The 17,135-nt window shown below is 40.6% G+C and overlaps 1 protein-coding gene across 5 annotated transcripts in view; it reads left to right on the plus strand.

Annotated features, from left to right (window-relative positions):
- Nucleotides 1-17,135, plus strand: part of LOC137375294 (inactive N-acetylated-alpha-linked acidic dipeptidase-like protein 2) — a 1,073,632-nt gene that overhangs the window by 571,433 nt on the left and 485,064 nt on the right. For all 5 annotated transcript variants that reach the window (XM_068042232.1, XM_068042235.1, XM_068042233.1 and 2 more), the window contains one exon: nt 3,816-3,935. In XM_068042232.1, coding sequence (XP_067898333.1) covers nt 3,816-3,935 — 120 coding nt within the window. The remainder of the gene's footprint in view (nt 1-3,815; nt 3,936-17,135) is intronic.

The raw sequence follows: 17,135 nt of genomic DNA on the forward strand, positions 1-17,135 counted from the left end.
AACAAAACAAACAATTTAGAAAACAATTGAAAATTGAGTCATGGTTTAAAGGAAAAACACAAATGTAAACAAAACATTATTTCCTTTCTGATCTCTAAGGCCTAGAAATTCCATCAAGCCCAAAAACATGTTTGTTCACATGGTCACAGGGACTGCAATAAATTGCTGCTGGAACCTCATTATAATGAGTCAGGTGTGCAGCCAGTGATACACTGTATTCATTGACTGCACATCTGTTTGGCGATACAGATCAGCAATCAGGCTTAACTGACACCTCTTAAAGCAGAGGTGCAGTCTGGCTGCAGACAGCAGAGTGTAGTTCTGAAGAAAGAAAAAACTGCAAGACTTGAAGATTTGGCCCCCAGTTTCTCTGCCACTTAAGAGCCCCTGCTCCAGGTTATGGACAGAATGAGGGAGATGGAAAGCCCTTCAAGTTACGTCATTATCTCCAGTATCTCCATTTCATGTTATGAAAGTATCCTGCTAAATGTTATCACTGAATTTGAAGATTAATGTTTCTTCAAGGGCCATTAGTAACATGTTCGAGCAATGCAACATAGCTCATTATAATACCTAGCTATATTAGATATTAGTCCACTCCATAGATTGAGGCCAAAGGATTTAAAACATGACATAGCTGATAGATGTTTGAAAATTATTTAAAGGACAACATTTACTGTGTTGAAAAGATGACTGACATTTTTTGCTGGAGGCTGGATTGGCATTGCTTATTAGCAGTGATTGAAATACATGGAAATCTAACCAGTTTCAAACATGTATTTTATTTTCCTTCAAGGCAGCTATTAACACGATAATGACTTTTAACCCCTGCCCCTCCACATGCCACCTCCCCCTGGCCGGTGGAAACTGGACTTGGGGCAGTTAAAATGAAATAGAGGACTCATCCACTGGCTTCAGAAAGCCAGAGGGATCTTTTTTAAAATAGGCAGATGAAGCTTCGATTATATTACTGGGAACCCGACTGCAGTATTAATCTGAGGCTTAAATGGGGAGCAGTGGCAGCTTCCCTGCCAAGCCAAAACTGTCAAAAAGTGGATCCAGGTCCCCAAAAGGCCCAGGTAGGTTTAATTTAAATATTACTTTAAGTTTCCTTGTGGGCTAGGAGCAGCACAAATAATCCTCTCGGCCATAGAGGGAAACCTTGGACCTCCTCTGCTCCGAGTTTCCTTTCTCCTCCCATGACTGAGATCCATTTGAAATCACACTTCTCAAAACCTACTTTAATGCCCGAGACCATTCGAACTGGTTACTGGCAGCAGCCTCTTACTTCGCATTTTAGTGGCCATAGAGCCATTTCCTGACGACTTCCAGGTCGGTTGGTCAAGAATTCAGCCACTGGCATGCTAATGAGACCCAGCTGTTAGAAGTGGCTGGGTGTCCCTACTGCTGCTCCCAGATAATTATTCATCCTTTTGTAATAATTATCCTTGATTAAATGAATTGGCGTCTACAGCAATATTTGTACAAAGTTTGAGAACAATAATAGGAGATATTATCAGCCAATATCATGTAAACAAATTTCAAGTTTAGCAGATAAGAGATTTGCTACTCTTCATACAAACTGAAGTAATAGACAAAGTAGATTCTGGGTAACTTATCTGCATCTGATCTGGTGGGATATGTCCTTTGTGATCTAATGCTGGGGTTACTAGGTGCATCCTTTATGTAATCATTTGCAGGGCAAAAACTGCTGAGCTGACACAATTACAATAATCCGAGAGCAGATATGAATCAATTACTGTTCTAACTGGATGCTATGTTAGAAAAACAGTGGCCAGTGTCATACAGTGGGTTTGTGGCCATAGTCTGCTATCTGGCTTTTCAATCTCAGCCATGCCACTGTGAGGAAATGCTGAGCACAACATGGGCAGTTTTCGAGGAAAGGGAAAGGTACATTCAGCCGGACAGTCATCACTCTACAGTGTTATTCATGCAAAAGCGGCTAATTCAGGGCAGTGATGAGAGAGGCTTGGGAGTTGGTCAGCCACAGTTGGTGCATAGCCCAAGAAGACCAAAGCAAGGGGAAAGAAGGATTTGTTCCTTCACCAGTAAACAAAGAAATTAGCTGACTAAAATGTTCTTAATAGCTCTCATGGTTCCTTGGTGGTTGATATTGCTTGCCAAGCCCACACTCAATTAACAATCTCATGATCTGATTCTTACTGTGAAGTTAATGCCTCCCACTGTACATTGTCAGGAAGTGAGTTATTTAATTAAATTACATGGAGTATTGAGATCGTTCCTTAAAAATGAAAGCAAATTAAAAGAAAGAAAGAACTTACATTTATATAATACCTTTCATGATCTCAGGACGTTCCAAAATGCTTTATAGCCAATTAATTACTGTTTTAGTGTAGTTACCATTGTAATGTATGGATACGTGACAACCAATTGTCTGCAAACCAGCAATGAGATAAATGACCAATTAAATTGTTCTTGTGGTGTTGGGAGAACTACCCTGCTGTTCTTGGAATAGTGTCATGGGATCGTTTACATCCACCTGAGAGGTCAGATGGTATCTCAGTTTAATATCTCATTAAGAAGATGACATTTCTGAGTGCAGCACTCCCTCAGTAATGAACTGAAGTGTTAGCCGAGAATTTGTTCTTAAATCGTGCAGGAAGGATTAAACCTACAACCTACTTGTTTAACAGGCGAGCGTGCTACCACTGAGCCAAGGCTGACACCTGCCTTAATTAAAATTTAAAATTGTAATATTCATCTTCCATTTCTTTCTGTTGCAAAATAGTTTCAGGAAGGTGACAAATATTTTGCCACTATCACTTTATTTGCTTTATGCATTTAGTTATTGAAAGTTTTTCCTTTATTAAATTTGTTGAATGCATTGCTTTCCCCAATCATGGAAGGTTTCAACTAATTCAAGCCAGTTTGGTTACCTCACGACAACAATATAAGGTGTTCTTTTTTCATTTTGCCAGCACTCACCTTTCCTCCTTTTTTTGTATACGTTTCATGAGACAGGGCATGATAGAAAATGTGTTCTTGTAGCATTGTAAATGCAGTCAGGTAGAGACTCTGCTTACAAAACCAGCAACACTTCCTCAGGCTGTGCATCAGCAATGGGTTTATCATTGTCCACTTTTTGAGCACACGGGTTTTTGTAAACTAGGTTGTGTCTCACTTTCCAATCTAAGCTGTTAAGCAAGATTTTCTGAGCTCTTCTTTGATTAAACTACCTAAGCAGGGCTTCGTCAACACTAGCCATCTTACTTTCACATGCTCATTTCTTATCCTAGTTCTCATTTTTTCCTGTCCTTCAATTTCAAAAGTGGGGTTTCTGCACACTACTACACTTGCATATGAGCGGGAATTGCAATAAATGAAATTGCAATAAAGTGAACTTTTCTCCATCAGAAGTATAGGGGAAAAGCAGGACTTTAGATGTGGTTAAATTAAAATGGAAATTGCAATTAAGCAAGTTGCAAATAAATAGATTTGATTGTATGAGCGATGCTAAGTAATTTTAAAAAGTGTTGCTATGAGGGTAATTTCTTTCCCTGATGACAGAGAATATTTATGTTTTTTGTTTTCCTTTTTCCACACTTTCAAATGTTTAACTTCTATGAACTTTAAATTAATTGGATCACCTAGTTTTTTTAAACAGAGATTGGAAATATTCCTTACATATTTTTCATTGCTTATAAAGCTTGAGTATTCAACTAATACCCGTACCTGTTTTGAGAGAGTTACTAATAACTAGACAATTAATGGGCTATACTGGTAAATGCAACAGCAGAAACTGTTTAATGAATGTTGAAAACACTCATTTTCAGGCGGAGATCATAGACGTACAGTATGGAACAATTGATGATCTGCTCCGACTTCAATCAAGTACCAACCTTACCAAAAAAATTGCACTAATTAAACTTGGACAGGCACCTTTATTTTATAAGGTAAGGTAAACTAAAATATTCTGGGATTTTTTTTCATCTGGATAAAAGTCATCTTATGCTAATTGCTTTTATTTGTTTTTATTTGTGGTGCAAAATGGCAGGTAATTGGACTAATAACCATTGAAAAGAATATGAACATGAAAGACACAAAGTTAATAAAGTATTTTCATTAAGTAAATGCTATTTTAGTTTCTAAAATAATACCTAATTACATTTTGTACTCATCACTAACTTAGCATTTATGACATAAAAGCAATCCATTAATGCAGCCTTCAGTTTAATAATTTATTTGCATCAGGGTATATTTGGGTGAAAACTTGTATTCTCATTCAAATGGTCTGATTGAGCCAATTGGTGCAGTATTTCGTTTGCTGGAATTATTCACCAAAGAAGACACTAGTAGCATGCCATTATAGGAGATTCTGTAATAGTTGATAAAGTTGTCATCACATGCAAGAAGGTCCTCGACAGATTCAAGCTGATAAATTCTGGGGATGGAAGACATTTAGCCAAAGGTACTAAGTCAGATTGTCTTTGGCCTCCTTATCTCGAGAGACAATGGGTAAGCGCCTGGAGGTGGTCAGTGGTGTGTGGAGCAGTGCCTGGAGTGGCTATAAAGGCCAATTCTAGAGTGACAGGCTCTTCCACAGGTGCTGCAGAAAAATTTGATTGTCGGGGCTGTTACATAGTTGGCTGTTCCCTTGCGCCTCTGTCTTTTTTCCTGCCAACTGCTAAGTCTCTTCGACTCGCCACACTTTAGCCCCACCTTTATGGCTGTCCGCTAAGTCAGATAAATCTATAAAATAGATGATGCCACTTGAGGTACCTGTCACCTAACAACAGCAAGAAGAGTAACCTCTCTCTAAATGTGCAAATTGTCTGTGATGCCCAACTGATGATCCTGTATGTTAACTCAAGAGCTTTGGGAAAGTGCTCACGGCGCTGTTGTCCTTTTCCACTCTACACCAATGACTTATCCAGTAGGGAGCTACAAGGAGAGGGAACATTCTTGGGGGCAAGGCTTACCCAATGAAACATACACAATGACACTTTCCTGCAACACCACCACAGGAACAGTACAACCATGCACAGACAATGACTCAGAAAATAGTGAAAAGAATAATTTGGGTGCTTATAGCATGCTTCTAGTGCCTGAGTTGGTCACGTGGTGCTCTACAGTACATTGATAAAGTAACAAAATTGTAGTGATCTGCTGTGCATGGCGCAATTTTGCTCGACAGGAAGGGCTCACCCTTGTTCTTGGCAGATGGGATGCTCATAGAACTGAAGGATCATGACCCCTGTGTCCCTGGGCCAATGAGTAGTCAACTCCCGAAGGAAGACATGGTGGCAGTGGCCGGAGAGGTGATGGTAGCTCAGATGTTTGGACGTTGATACTACTCCTCTCCCCTTATTGTAACTGTCTGTACATGTTGTTGAGGTATCATTCAGGTCTGTATAATTGTAGATAAATGATGATCTCATTTTTCATTAATCAACTTCAATTGAACTCTTCACACCTCCCTCCAAAGTCTAATGACATCGTCAGATCTACACGAAGAGTGACGATGAAAAAGTATGAATAAAATCTGAACAGTTACAAAAATTGACTTTGTCTTTTAAAAAATTGACTTTTATTTTTTTTTAAACTGAACAATGCTCCAAAATGGCTACCGAAGAAAAGGACTCGGCCTTTGTATATTCAAACTTTCTGATGGGGAAACAGGAAAATCTTCAAAGCTGAGAGGTGTCAATTGTACCCATCCTACACCCATCCTAAAATATTCCAGAATTGAATGGGTTCTTCTGAAACTAAGAAGGTGTGTAGTAGCCAAGTCCTGCACCGTTGTGTGATCACCATGAGGGAGAGACCAAAGCGTCTCCTACCTGGAGGCAAGATGTAACACAACTTTACCTTAAGAAAGCAGCCTAGCAAGAGAGCCTAGGGAGAGACACCCCAGAAAGCAGCATCTCAGAAGCTTGTTTCCAGCAAACCAGAAGGGGCGTGCCCTGCTGTTGAATTCTACATCTACACTTATTCAGCAGTGAACTAGAAGTGATCCACTGTCTTCAACTGAACTTTCAACCAAGAGAGACATCTACAAATACCTTAGGCCCGCAACCAACGAGAATTTGACTTCCAAGAGAATGCAACAGGTTTACCATGACTCCCCCTGAAACCCAGCCTCCATTTATAATCGCTTACTCCTTTTATTTGTCTCCATCTGTCTCACACTTGCTGTGTTCAGGTGGGAGTTGAACTATGGGAACCACCCACACCTCCCCACTTGGCCATGACAACATTTTTCAGAAAGCTGTGTATTTCTGTTAATCTTGTATGCTTATCATATTTGATTTTTTTTTAAAAAGGATTCTTCTATCTATGATATTCTGCCCTGTTCTGTATTCAGAAGTGCTCAGAAATACTTCCGTATGAAAATTGCTACATTGTTTCTCCAATGCAAGGCTTGATTGTGGTCATAACCATAGTTTCATATCTAGTAGAATAGTACAGTATGCTTTACATGATATAAAATATTCACGCTTAATAAACATCAAATCATCTGATTTACTGTGGACAATGCCATTGGTGATCTGCTAGTATAAACTAAAAATACAGTATGTTTACACATGCAGCTGTCACACTTTAGGCATCACACTTTGTTACAGATTAAAACAATCATAAAATTGTTCTTTTATTTTGAACTCCAGCCTGAAACTGTCAAGTATATTTCTACCTCTGCAGTTCCCTCACCAAGCAGCAAATAATCTCTGCGTGACCTCAGCCTTTGTTCACTTAAACAATTAGACTTTGTTGCCTTAACTACCTTATAAGAGAAAGAAAGTCAGCCTGACTGTATTTAATCCAAGCATTAATTTCAAGAACATACAGCATTACATCTTGTAACCTTAAAGGGACAGCACACCATACTTCAGCAGAGAAATAATACATTGTGTGTTGCATGGTATAATGCTCCTCTCCATGCAAAACAGTGCATCCTCTACTTTACTTTGACCTCAAGAGGGCTGTTGTTCATCCTTTGGGGCGAAGATTACCATGTCCATCATCTGGGGTGTTTGGTAACGTTCTAATGGGTGCGTAGGTGAGTGCTAAGGCTGATCTGCGGCCGGAAGGTTCTGCTGCAAATAGGGCAGGATACTGCAGACGATTTTGGATGAGCAGCTGGCTCATTATTTCCTCTCCTTGTGTTTTCTCTCTGCCTCTGATATGCATTTGCTTTCGAAGAAGATCACACCCTTTTTTATTTTATTTTGCCAGGTGGGCGAGCATTTCGCAGGACTCTGATTCAGTATAAAATCTCCGAAGCGAAGCCTTCAGAGTGTCCTTATAGCACTTCCTTTGACCGCCATAAGAGCGCACCCAGACTCAAGCTTTGTTAAAATGTGTCAGGCATTGTCGTTATATGACCAGCCCAATTTAGTTGTGACTGTCACAATAGGGTGTGGATGCTTGGCATGCCAGCTCGAGTGACCACATCAGTGTCTGGTATTTTGTCCTGCCATCTGATCTTCAGAAGCTTCCGAACACAGCTCTAGTGAAAGTGGTTGAGCTGCTTGGCATGATACTGGTAAGTCTCGCATGTGTAGAACAGAGTGGGCAGGGCTATTGCTCTATAGACTTTCAGTTTGGTAGGCAGCCTTATTCCTCTTCATTCCCAGACAGATGTTCAAAGTCTGCCGAAGGCTACACTTGCTTTGGCAATTGTTGCATGTGTCTCGTCATCAATATAGACAGCTCAAGAGAGTATGCTGCCAAGATAATTGAACTTATCCTGTGGCTAACAAAAGAAGTTAAGGATTGCATTAGGTCAAAGGAAGTGGCTTAAAAGGTCACCAGAAAAGGTGGTAAAACTGAGGATTGGGAGCAATTTAGAGTTCAACAAAGGAAGACCAAGAAACTGATAAAGAAATGGAAAAGAGATTGTGAATCTAAGCTAGCTAGAAACATAAGACTGACTGTAAAAGCTTCTTTAGGTATGTGAAAAGGAAACGATTAGAAAGGATGAATGTGGGCCCATTGCAGTAGTGGAGTTTGGGGAAACGGCAGAGAGACTAAACAATTACTTTGTGAATGTCTTCATGGCAGAAGACACAGCAAATCTCCCAGAAATACCAGGGAACCAAGGGACTTGTGAAAATGAGGAACTGAAAGTAATTAGTATCAATAAAGAGGTAATACTCGAAAAATTAATTGGATTGAAAGTTGATAAATCCCCTGGACCAGACGAGCTACATCCCAGAATATTGAAGGAGGTGTCTATAGAGATAGTAGATGCATTGGTGGTTATCTTTCAAAGTTCTATAGATTTTGGAAAGGTTCCTGCAGACTGGAAAGTAGCAAATGTAACCCCACTATTTAAGAAGAGAGTGAGAGAGAAAACAGAGAACTACAGACCTGTTAGTTTGACGTCAGTAGTAGGCAAAATGTTAGAAACTATTATAAAGGATAAGATAACTGGACACTTGGAAAATAATGATATGATTGGTCAGAGTCAACATGGATTTGTGAAAGGGAAATCATGTTTGAGAAACCTGTTGGAATTTTTTGATTATGTTACTTGTAGCATAAATAAAGGAGAACCAGTGGATGTGGTGCATTTGGATTTTCGGAAGGCTTTTGATAAAGTCCCACACAGGAGATTAGTAAACAAAATTAGAGCACATGGGATTGTGGATAATATACTGAAATGGTTTGAAAATTGGTTAACAGACAGAAGGCAGAAAGTAGGAATAAATGCATCATTCTCAGGATGGCAGGCTGTTACTATTGGGGTACCACAAAGATCAGTGCTTGGGCCACAGCTGTTTACAACCTATATAAATGACATGAATATGGGGACCAATTGTAATGTTTCCAAATTTTCAGATGACACAAAGCACGGAGGGAATGTAAAGTTGTGAGGAGGATGCAAGGAGGCTTCAAGAGGATTTGGACAGGCTAAATGAATGGGCAAGGACATGGCAGATGGAAAAGAAGTATAATGTGAATAAGTGTGAAGTGATTCACTTTGGTAGAAAAAAACAAAAAGGCAGAGTATTTCTTAAATGGTGAGAGGTTGAGATGCTGATGTCCAAAGAGACCTGGGTGTCCTTGTTCATGAGTCACTAAAAGCTAGTATCCAGGTGCAGCAAGCAATTAGGAAGGCAAATGGTATGTTGGCCTTCATAGCAAGAGGATCTGAGTACAGGAGTAAAGATGTCTTGCTTCAATTATATAAAGCCTTGGTGAGACTGCACCTGGAGTATTGTGTACAGTTTTGGTCTCCTTATCTAAGGAAGGATATACTTGCCATAGAAGGAGTGCAACGGAGGTTCACCGGACTAATCCCTGGGATGGCGGGATTGTCTTATGAGGAGACATTGCAGAAACTGGGGCTGTATTCTCTAGAGTTTCGAAGAATGAGAGGTGATCTCATTGAAACTTACAAAGTTCTTACAGGGTGTGACAGGGTAGATGTGGATAGGATGTTTTCTCTGGCTGGTGCGTCTAGAGCAAGGGGACACAGTCTCAGAATAAGGGAAAGGCCATTTACGATTGATATGAGACCCTCTTTATTCAGAGGGTGATGAATTTGTGGAATTCTCTACCACAGAGGCCAGTGGAAGCTCAATCATTGAGCATGTTCAAGACAGAAATTGATAGATTTCTGACTATTAACGACATCAAGGGATATGAGGATTGTGGGGGAAAATTGCATAGCGGTGGATGATCAGCCATAATCTTTTTGATTGGCAGAACAGGCTCAATGGGCCGAATGGCTCACTCCTGCTCCTATTTCCTATGATCCTATTATTCACTGCTGACAGGTTCTGGTCATGGACTGAAACCTTGGGCTCGAGATGGGGCTTTCCTGGAGCAAGCTGGTACATTACTTCAGTTCTCTTTGTTCTGATCGTAAGTCTGAAGTTGCCGCATGCATTGGAGAACAAGTCCATGCTATGTTGCAGGTCCAGCTCTGAGCCAGCAACTAGTGCAGTCATCAGCCAACAGGAAATCGCGTAGTATGTCCTTGGAGACTTGGATTTTGCCCAGAGTCGTCTCAGATTGAGCAGCTGCCTGTCCGTGCGATGTCTGATTTTGATGTCAGGATCACCATCATGGCAGGCATCTGAGAGCCTGGCTGAGAAAAACATGCTGATGTGGGTTGATGATCGCACACAGCCCTGCTTAACTCAATTAGTGATTGTGAATGGGTCAGAAGAGTCACCATCATCCAGGACACATGCGAGCATGCTGTCATGGAACTGTTGAACCATTGTGATGAATTTCTCAGAGCAGCCAAATTTCTCCATTACCTTCCAAAGGCCCTCACGACTGATTGTGCTGAAGGTCTTGGTCAGGTGAACAAACATGGTGTAAAGGTCCATGTTCTTTTCTTGGCATTTCACCTGGAGCTGTCTAAATGCAAACATCATATCAGTGGTTCCTTGACCTGTTCTCAAGAGGCCTACTAGTGCTATAAAAGACACATGGTACAGGTTAGTTCCTACAATCTCTGTAAATTTGATATTTTTCAAAGAGCGATCAAAGCTTTTGAGAAGAAACTCCCATGGTTCTCACTAAAGATATAAAGTGCCAAATAAGTTAGTCACGATGCAATGTTGGTTAGGTCCTTTGGTCAGCTAAAGAGAAAAGGATATAAAGAAAGAACATCAGGGAAGCTCTTTTTCAGCCTTGGATAAAGGGCTTGATAAAGCCTAAATTGGATCTGTGGTGTCCTGGCCAATATTTATCGCTTAATCAACATCACAAAAAAGACAGATTATCTCATCATTATTGCATTGTTGTTGTAGAAGTTTGCTGTGTGCAAATTGGCTGCCACATTTCCTATATTACAACAGTAACTACACTTTACAAGTACTTCATTGTCTGTAAAGCCTTTGAGACGTCCGGTGGTCATGAAAGGCGCTATATAAATGCAAGTCTTTCTTTTTAAATTGAACCTATAAGACCAAACAGTTCTTACGTTGGTTTCCACAAAACAACAACAACTTGTATTTATATTGTGCCTTTAACATTGAAAGAAGTTCTAAGCCACTTCATATGAGCATTATCAAATTTGACACTGAGCCACATAAGGAAATAATAGGGTGGATGACCAAATCCTTGTTCAAAGAAGTGTTTTATGGAATGTTTTAAAGGACGAAAGAGAAATAAAGAGACAGCGAGGTTTGGGGAGGGAATTCCAGAGCTTAGGACCTTGGCACCTGAAAACACCACCGCCAATGAGAAAGCAATTAACATCAAGGATACTCAAGAGGCCAGAATGGGAGAAGCGCAGCTCTCTTGGAGGGTTGTAGGGCAGGAGGAGATTAGAGAGATAGAAGGGGCAAGACCATGGAGCAATTTGGAAACATGAAAAAAATTGTGGCATTGTTTGACCAGGAGCCAATATAAGTCAGTTAGCTCAGGGGTGAAGGATGAATGGGACTTGGTGTGAGTCAGGGCATGGGCAGCAGAGTTTTGGATGACTTCAAATTCATGGAGAGCAGAGCATGGGAAGCCAACCAGGAATGCTTTAGAATAGTCAAGTCTAGAGGAAGCAAAAGCATGGATGAGGCGGGGTGGACTCAGGCAATGTTACGGGGGGTGGAATTAGGCAGTCTTAGTGTTGGTACGGATATGTGGTTGGAAACTCATCTTGGGGCCAAATATGACACCTAGATTGTGAACATTCTGGTTCAGCCTCAGACAATTGCCTGGGAAAGGGATTGATTTGGTGGCTATGCAATAGAGTTTAGTGGCGGAGACCGAAGAAAACGTCAGAATGACCTTGAATTATTAATTTTGAAGATTAAAAAGTGCACATAAATTGGATGTTAATTTACAAAAGGACATTATTATTTCCAGATATAATAAATGAGCTGGCTGCTATGTTTCAGTCTTGCTTTGACCCCAATCATCCACCAGTAACGAGCAGTTCCTGAGTACAATGCCAGCTTATAAAATCGAGCACTTGAGGCAGATAGGTCACCCACCTTTTTCACCCACATATGATTAGGTTAGGAGATAATTAGGTACTGTGACCCCAAATACTTGTCTGGGCATGAAAACACTCATAAGTTAGCACAAATTAGCACTAAATCTGACAATCAGGTGCCATAAATTATGGTTGGTGCAAAAAATGGAAACAATCACACAAGTGCAGTTGAAGTGATATGTCTGAACAAGGACTTCAACTCCAATGGAAATGGGCGCTGCTGATGCAGTGTCAGAAGTACCCATAATCTGACCAATCAGGTACTGCAGCAAAAAGCATTGAGTACAAAAAACACCCAACTTTTTGTATAATTATGTGATTAATTTTTTAATATGGAGAGAAATGTAATATAATTTTCAACTCTTGAGTTCAAATATCAAGAATGAAAGTAACTGAAGCACAGATTATGCATATCTTGAATGAGGAAATAAGGCTGATGCCTACTTTTAAATTCCACTGCAAGAAGGCTATTTTGTAACTCCTCTCCTTATCCTGATGTAATCTTCCAGTACACACAGGCAAGAACGCACATTTGAATGTATTTTTGTTTAGTCATTCATCACTGTATTGTAGGTGAAAATATAAACGATAGCAGATTTCCCTAGGAGTTGCTCACGATAAGTCAAAGGATAGACTGATGTGTGATGGCTAAAGTGTGAAAGGAATAAATACGAAGCTTTCAGGAAGTATGTCATATATGCAAACCTTTTAATACATTACGAGCACATTGCTCACTGTGAGTCAGAGGATGTTACAGTTCTATTATAACCTTGGTGTCTATGCCATGGAGTGCATAACATCAGGACCACTGATATACTGTGACTGACTGAGTCAAATTCCTTTTTTATTACATAATCAGAGATTTTTACTGGTGCTCTGAGGACCAAGTTCCACTACTCTGTCCATTTTCCTGTGACAATTGTCAATGAACGATGTTTATTTACATATTCCATTTTTAAATCTAAGAATACACAACAAGATGCCATAGGTAGATAGCTGGTCTTGAACAGTATTAGAAAGGGGGATGGATTTAGCTGCAAGGGAAGCAGTCTTGGGAAGATTCCTGGAAGAATTTGAAAATGGTCCTAGGTTTTATCATACTGAATTGGAGTTTTAACAGCATGTGGTTGTAAGTGCTGAGGGTTGACAACATAGCAAAGAAGGTCCTGTGGTCTAGTAGTATTGCAGAGGAGAAACCTGAGATTTGCCAATATTGTGAAAAAAGTTCTAGGTTAGCCAAGCTGTTACAGTACAGCTACAACACTGGCATCTACCTTGCAATGTGGAAAATTGCCCAGGTATGTCCTGTACACAAAAAGCAGGACAAATCCAACCCGGCCAACTACCGCCCCATTAGCCTATTCTCAATCATCAGTAAAGTGATGGAAGGTGTCATCAACAGTGCCATCAAGCGGCACTTGCTTAGCAACAACCTGCTCAGTGATGCTCAGTTTGGGTTCCGCCAGGGCCACTCAGCTCCTGACCTCATTACAGCCTTGGTTCAAGCATGGACAAAAGGGCTGAACGCAAGAGGTGAGGTGAGAGTGACTGCCCTTGACATCAAGGCAGCATTTGACCGAGTATGGCATCAAGGAGCCCTAGCAAAACTGAGGTCAATGGGAATCAGGGGGAAAACCCTCCGCTGGCTGGAGTCATACCTAGCGCAAAGGAAGATGGTTGTGGTTGTTGGAGGTCAATCATCTGAGCTCCAGGACATCGCTGCAGGAGTACCTCAGGGTAGTGTCCTAGGCCCAACCATCTTCAGCTGCTTCATCAAAGACCTTTCTTCAATCATAAGGTCAGAAGTGGGGATGTTCACTGATGATTGCACAATGTTCAGCACCATTCGTGACTCCTCAAATACTGAAGCAGTCTGTGTAGAAATGCAGCAAGACCTGGACAATATCCAGGCTTGGGCTGATAAGTGGCAAGTAACATTCGCGCCACGCAAGTGCCAGGCAATGACCATCTCCAACAAGAGAGAATCTAACCATCTCCCCTTGACATTCAACTGCATTACCATCGCTAAATCCCCCACTATCAACATCCTGGGGCTACCGTTGACCGAAAACTGAACTGGAGTAGCCATATAAATACCGTGGCTACAAGAGCAGGTCAGAGGCTAGGAATCCTGAGGCGAGTAACTCACCTCCTGACTCCCCAAAGCCTGTCCACAATCTACAAGGCAAAAGCCAGGATGGGTGCAGCTCCAACAACACTCAAGAAGCTCGACACCATCCAGGACAAAGCAGCCCGCTTGATTGGCACCCCATCTACAAACATTCACTCCCTCCACCACCGACGCACAGTGGCAGCAGTGTGTACCATCTACAAGATGCACTGCAGCAATGCACCAAGGCTCCTTAGACAGCACCTTCCAAACCCGCGACCTCTACCAACTAGAAGGACAAGGGCAGCAAATACATGGGAGCACCACCATCTGCAAGTTCCCCTCCAAGTCACACACCATCCTGACTTGGAACTATATCGCCGTTCCTTCAGTGTCGCTGGGTCAAAATCCTGGAACTCCCTTCCTAACAGCACTGTGGGTGTACCTACCCCACATGGACTGCAGCGGTTCGAGAAGGCAGCTCACCACCACTTTCTCAAGGGCAATTAGGGATGGGCAATAAATGCTGGCCTGGCCAGTGACGCCCACATCCCGTGAATGAATAAAAAAAAAGAACGGCATGGGGAGGAGGTAGATTGTGGAATTTGACTCACTGGTTGTTTCTTGGAGTCTGCCAACGGTCACAGCAGAGGGAGGGCAAAGGCTGGCAGTACGTAGGGGTGGGGGAATAGTTTCCCTGGTCAGGCAGCACTGGTTTGTAAGCTTCTCTGCAAACAAAGAATTGAGTGTTTCATGATTGGTTCCCAGATGTGGCTGTGGTCATCTCTCTCTTTCTCTCCCCCCATTGTCACTAACTGCGATGTTTGCATTTTCTATCAAGAAAAAAACACAGGTAATGGTAATTCGACCCTTGGTGCTTGCCTGAGAATTTTACAAAATTCAACTCATTTATTCATTAGTTTTGGAAAAGAAAGAAATAAATGTAGATGGGGAAAAGCACTGGCCTTGATATTGCTAAGGCCTCTGCATACATTGAGAATCAATGGAGCAAATGAGAAATGCACTCTAATGGCAAGTAGTGATCAATGCCTGTAATTCGGGTCACTGCTCATTTGATTGTTTGGAGTATGCACCAATCTAAGGTGTACCTCTGTGTGCAAGCCCATTAAAGGAGGAGGAATTCCAGGTGTAGCTGTATAAAGGGGCCTTGAAGGCATCAATGATCTGGAATTGATATTTGAGGCCAGTTCGAGCAGTGATCTGAATCCTAGGAGAGCACAATGTGCACTAACTACAGCTTCTCCTATAATAGAAAATGAGTGGAGCTATAACCACTGAGGTGTAGCTGCTGTGTTGTCCAGTTACAGTAGTGTACCTGGAAATGTGGCAACCCTACAATCAATAACAAAAATATCAAAAATCAACTTGTTTAATGGTTGAAATGGTTGAAATGTAAACCTATGAAATACTGAACATATTTATATATCACAGTCAATATTTTTTTCTAAATCATAAAGACAGTTGCATATGTTCTTTTTCCAGAACTGATTGTTTTTTTAACGGACACTACATAAATGGATGAGTATCAGAAAATAAAAAGAGTAGAACCCTAAATATTAGCTGCATTACTTATAAGTGCTAGAATTGAGCACATTCATCTCATGGTATGTTGGCTGAACTCTCTGCAACAGAAGATATTTGCCACCAGCCAGGAAATCAATATTAAATATTATTTTAATTTTACAAGGAGATAAATTTTAGTTTTACGTATGAAAGAACATAAAAATTATCACACACTACTTTGTTTTCAAAAATTAAAACCAACAAGCATATCTATTATTTTTCAAAGCCGTAGGAGACATCTGAGAATGTGACTTTTGAAACTGTTTCTGAAGGCATATCAAAATTTGTTTACAACAGAACAAGGAAGTGGAGACTAAAACCTCGTGAAGAACTTTATTTATCATTTTACTGGTGCTTTCCTCTCACTTACAAAAGGCAATCTGCACTCTGAGACATATTAGTTGTGATTCAAATGACTATCTGCTATTACAGTGCAAAACATTTCTGATGTATGTAAAAACTTAAAAGAGCAGGAAATTTTTAAAGTGGGTGAGTACATAATAGCTTGCTTTTATTGTTTTTAGCAGCTGGTAGACAGCAGTACATAACAGTGAAATTTGAGAATCAAGACCTTATAACTTAATACCACAATCACCATAGTTTATATGTTGTAATGTAAGAGCATAAGAAACGGGGCTAGAGTAGGTCATACGGCCCCTCAAAACTGCGCTGCCATTCAATAAGATCATGTCTGATCTACTTCAACTCCACTTTCCTATCTCATTTCCCTTGATAGCCTTAGTGACCAAAAACCTACCAATCTCATACTTGAATATACTCAATGACTGAGCATCCATAGCTCTCTGGGGCAGATAATTCCAAAGATTCACAATCCTCTGAATGAAGAAATTTCTCCTCATCTCGGTCTTCATACTCTTCTGAGACTATGATCCCTCGTTCTAGTCAGGGGAAACAACCTGTCAGCATCTACACTATCTAGCTCTCTAATAATTTCATATGTTTCAATGAGATCACTTCTCATTCTTCTAAACTCCAGAGTATATGGGCCATTCTACTCAACTACTCAATATATTTGGCAACATTTTCAGCATATGAATTCAAACTGAATGAAGCTATTTTTTCTGCCAACCATATAGATTAAGACAACTCCTAAAGCTCTACTCCTGCTGGTATGTTTTTCAAGTTTGTCATTCTGTCTCAGCAAGATAATTTTGTGAGATCAAACATTTGGCGACTTAGTTAAGCAGCTGAGATGGGATAGATGGTTAATGTCAAGATCTTCGACACACAATAACACAGGTCAGAATCACATTATACATCAATGTCAAAATTCAAGCTATTAATAATCCTTTCTGATATTTGAAAAGGTCTCAAGTCTATTTTTATTGAAAAACAAAGGGTTTTGTAATATTAATGAACAAATATTAGAGTTTTTGCAATGGCACAGTTTTTGGGGTTAGCATGTAAATGACAGTACTTTCACTACAGTGTAGAGAGTAACTGCTCACTGAGAATTTTTTTTAAAGTATATCCTTGATCTGA

The sequence above is a fragment of the Heterodontus francisci genome, chromosome 11 (assembly GCF_036365525.1).
Source record: "Heterodontus francisci isolate sHetFra1 chromosome 11, sHetFra1.hap1, whole genome shotgun sequence".
Taxonomy (NCBI): Eukaryota; Metazoa; Chordata; class Chondrichthyes; order Heterodontiformes; family Heterodontidae; genus Heterodontus; species Heterodontus francisci.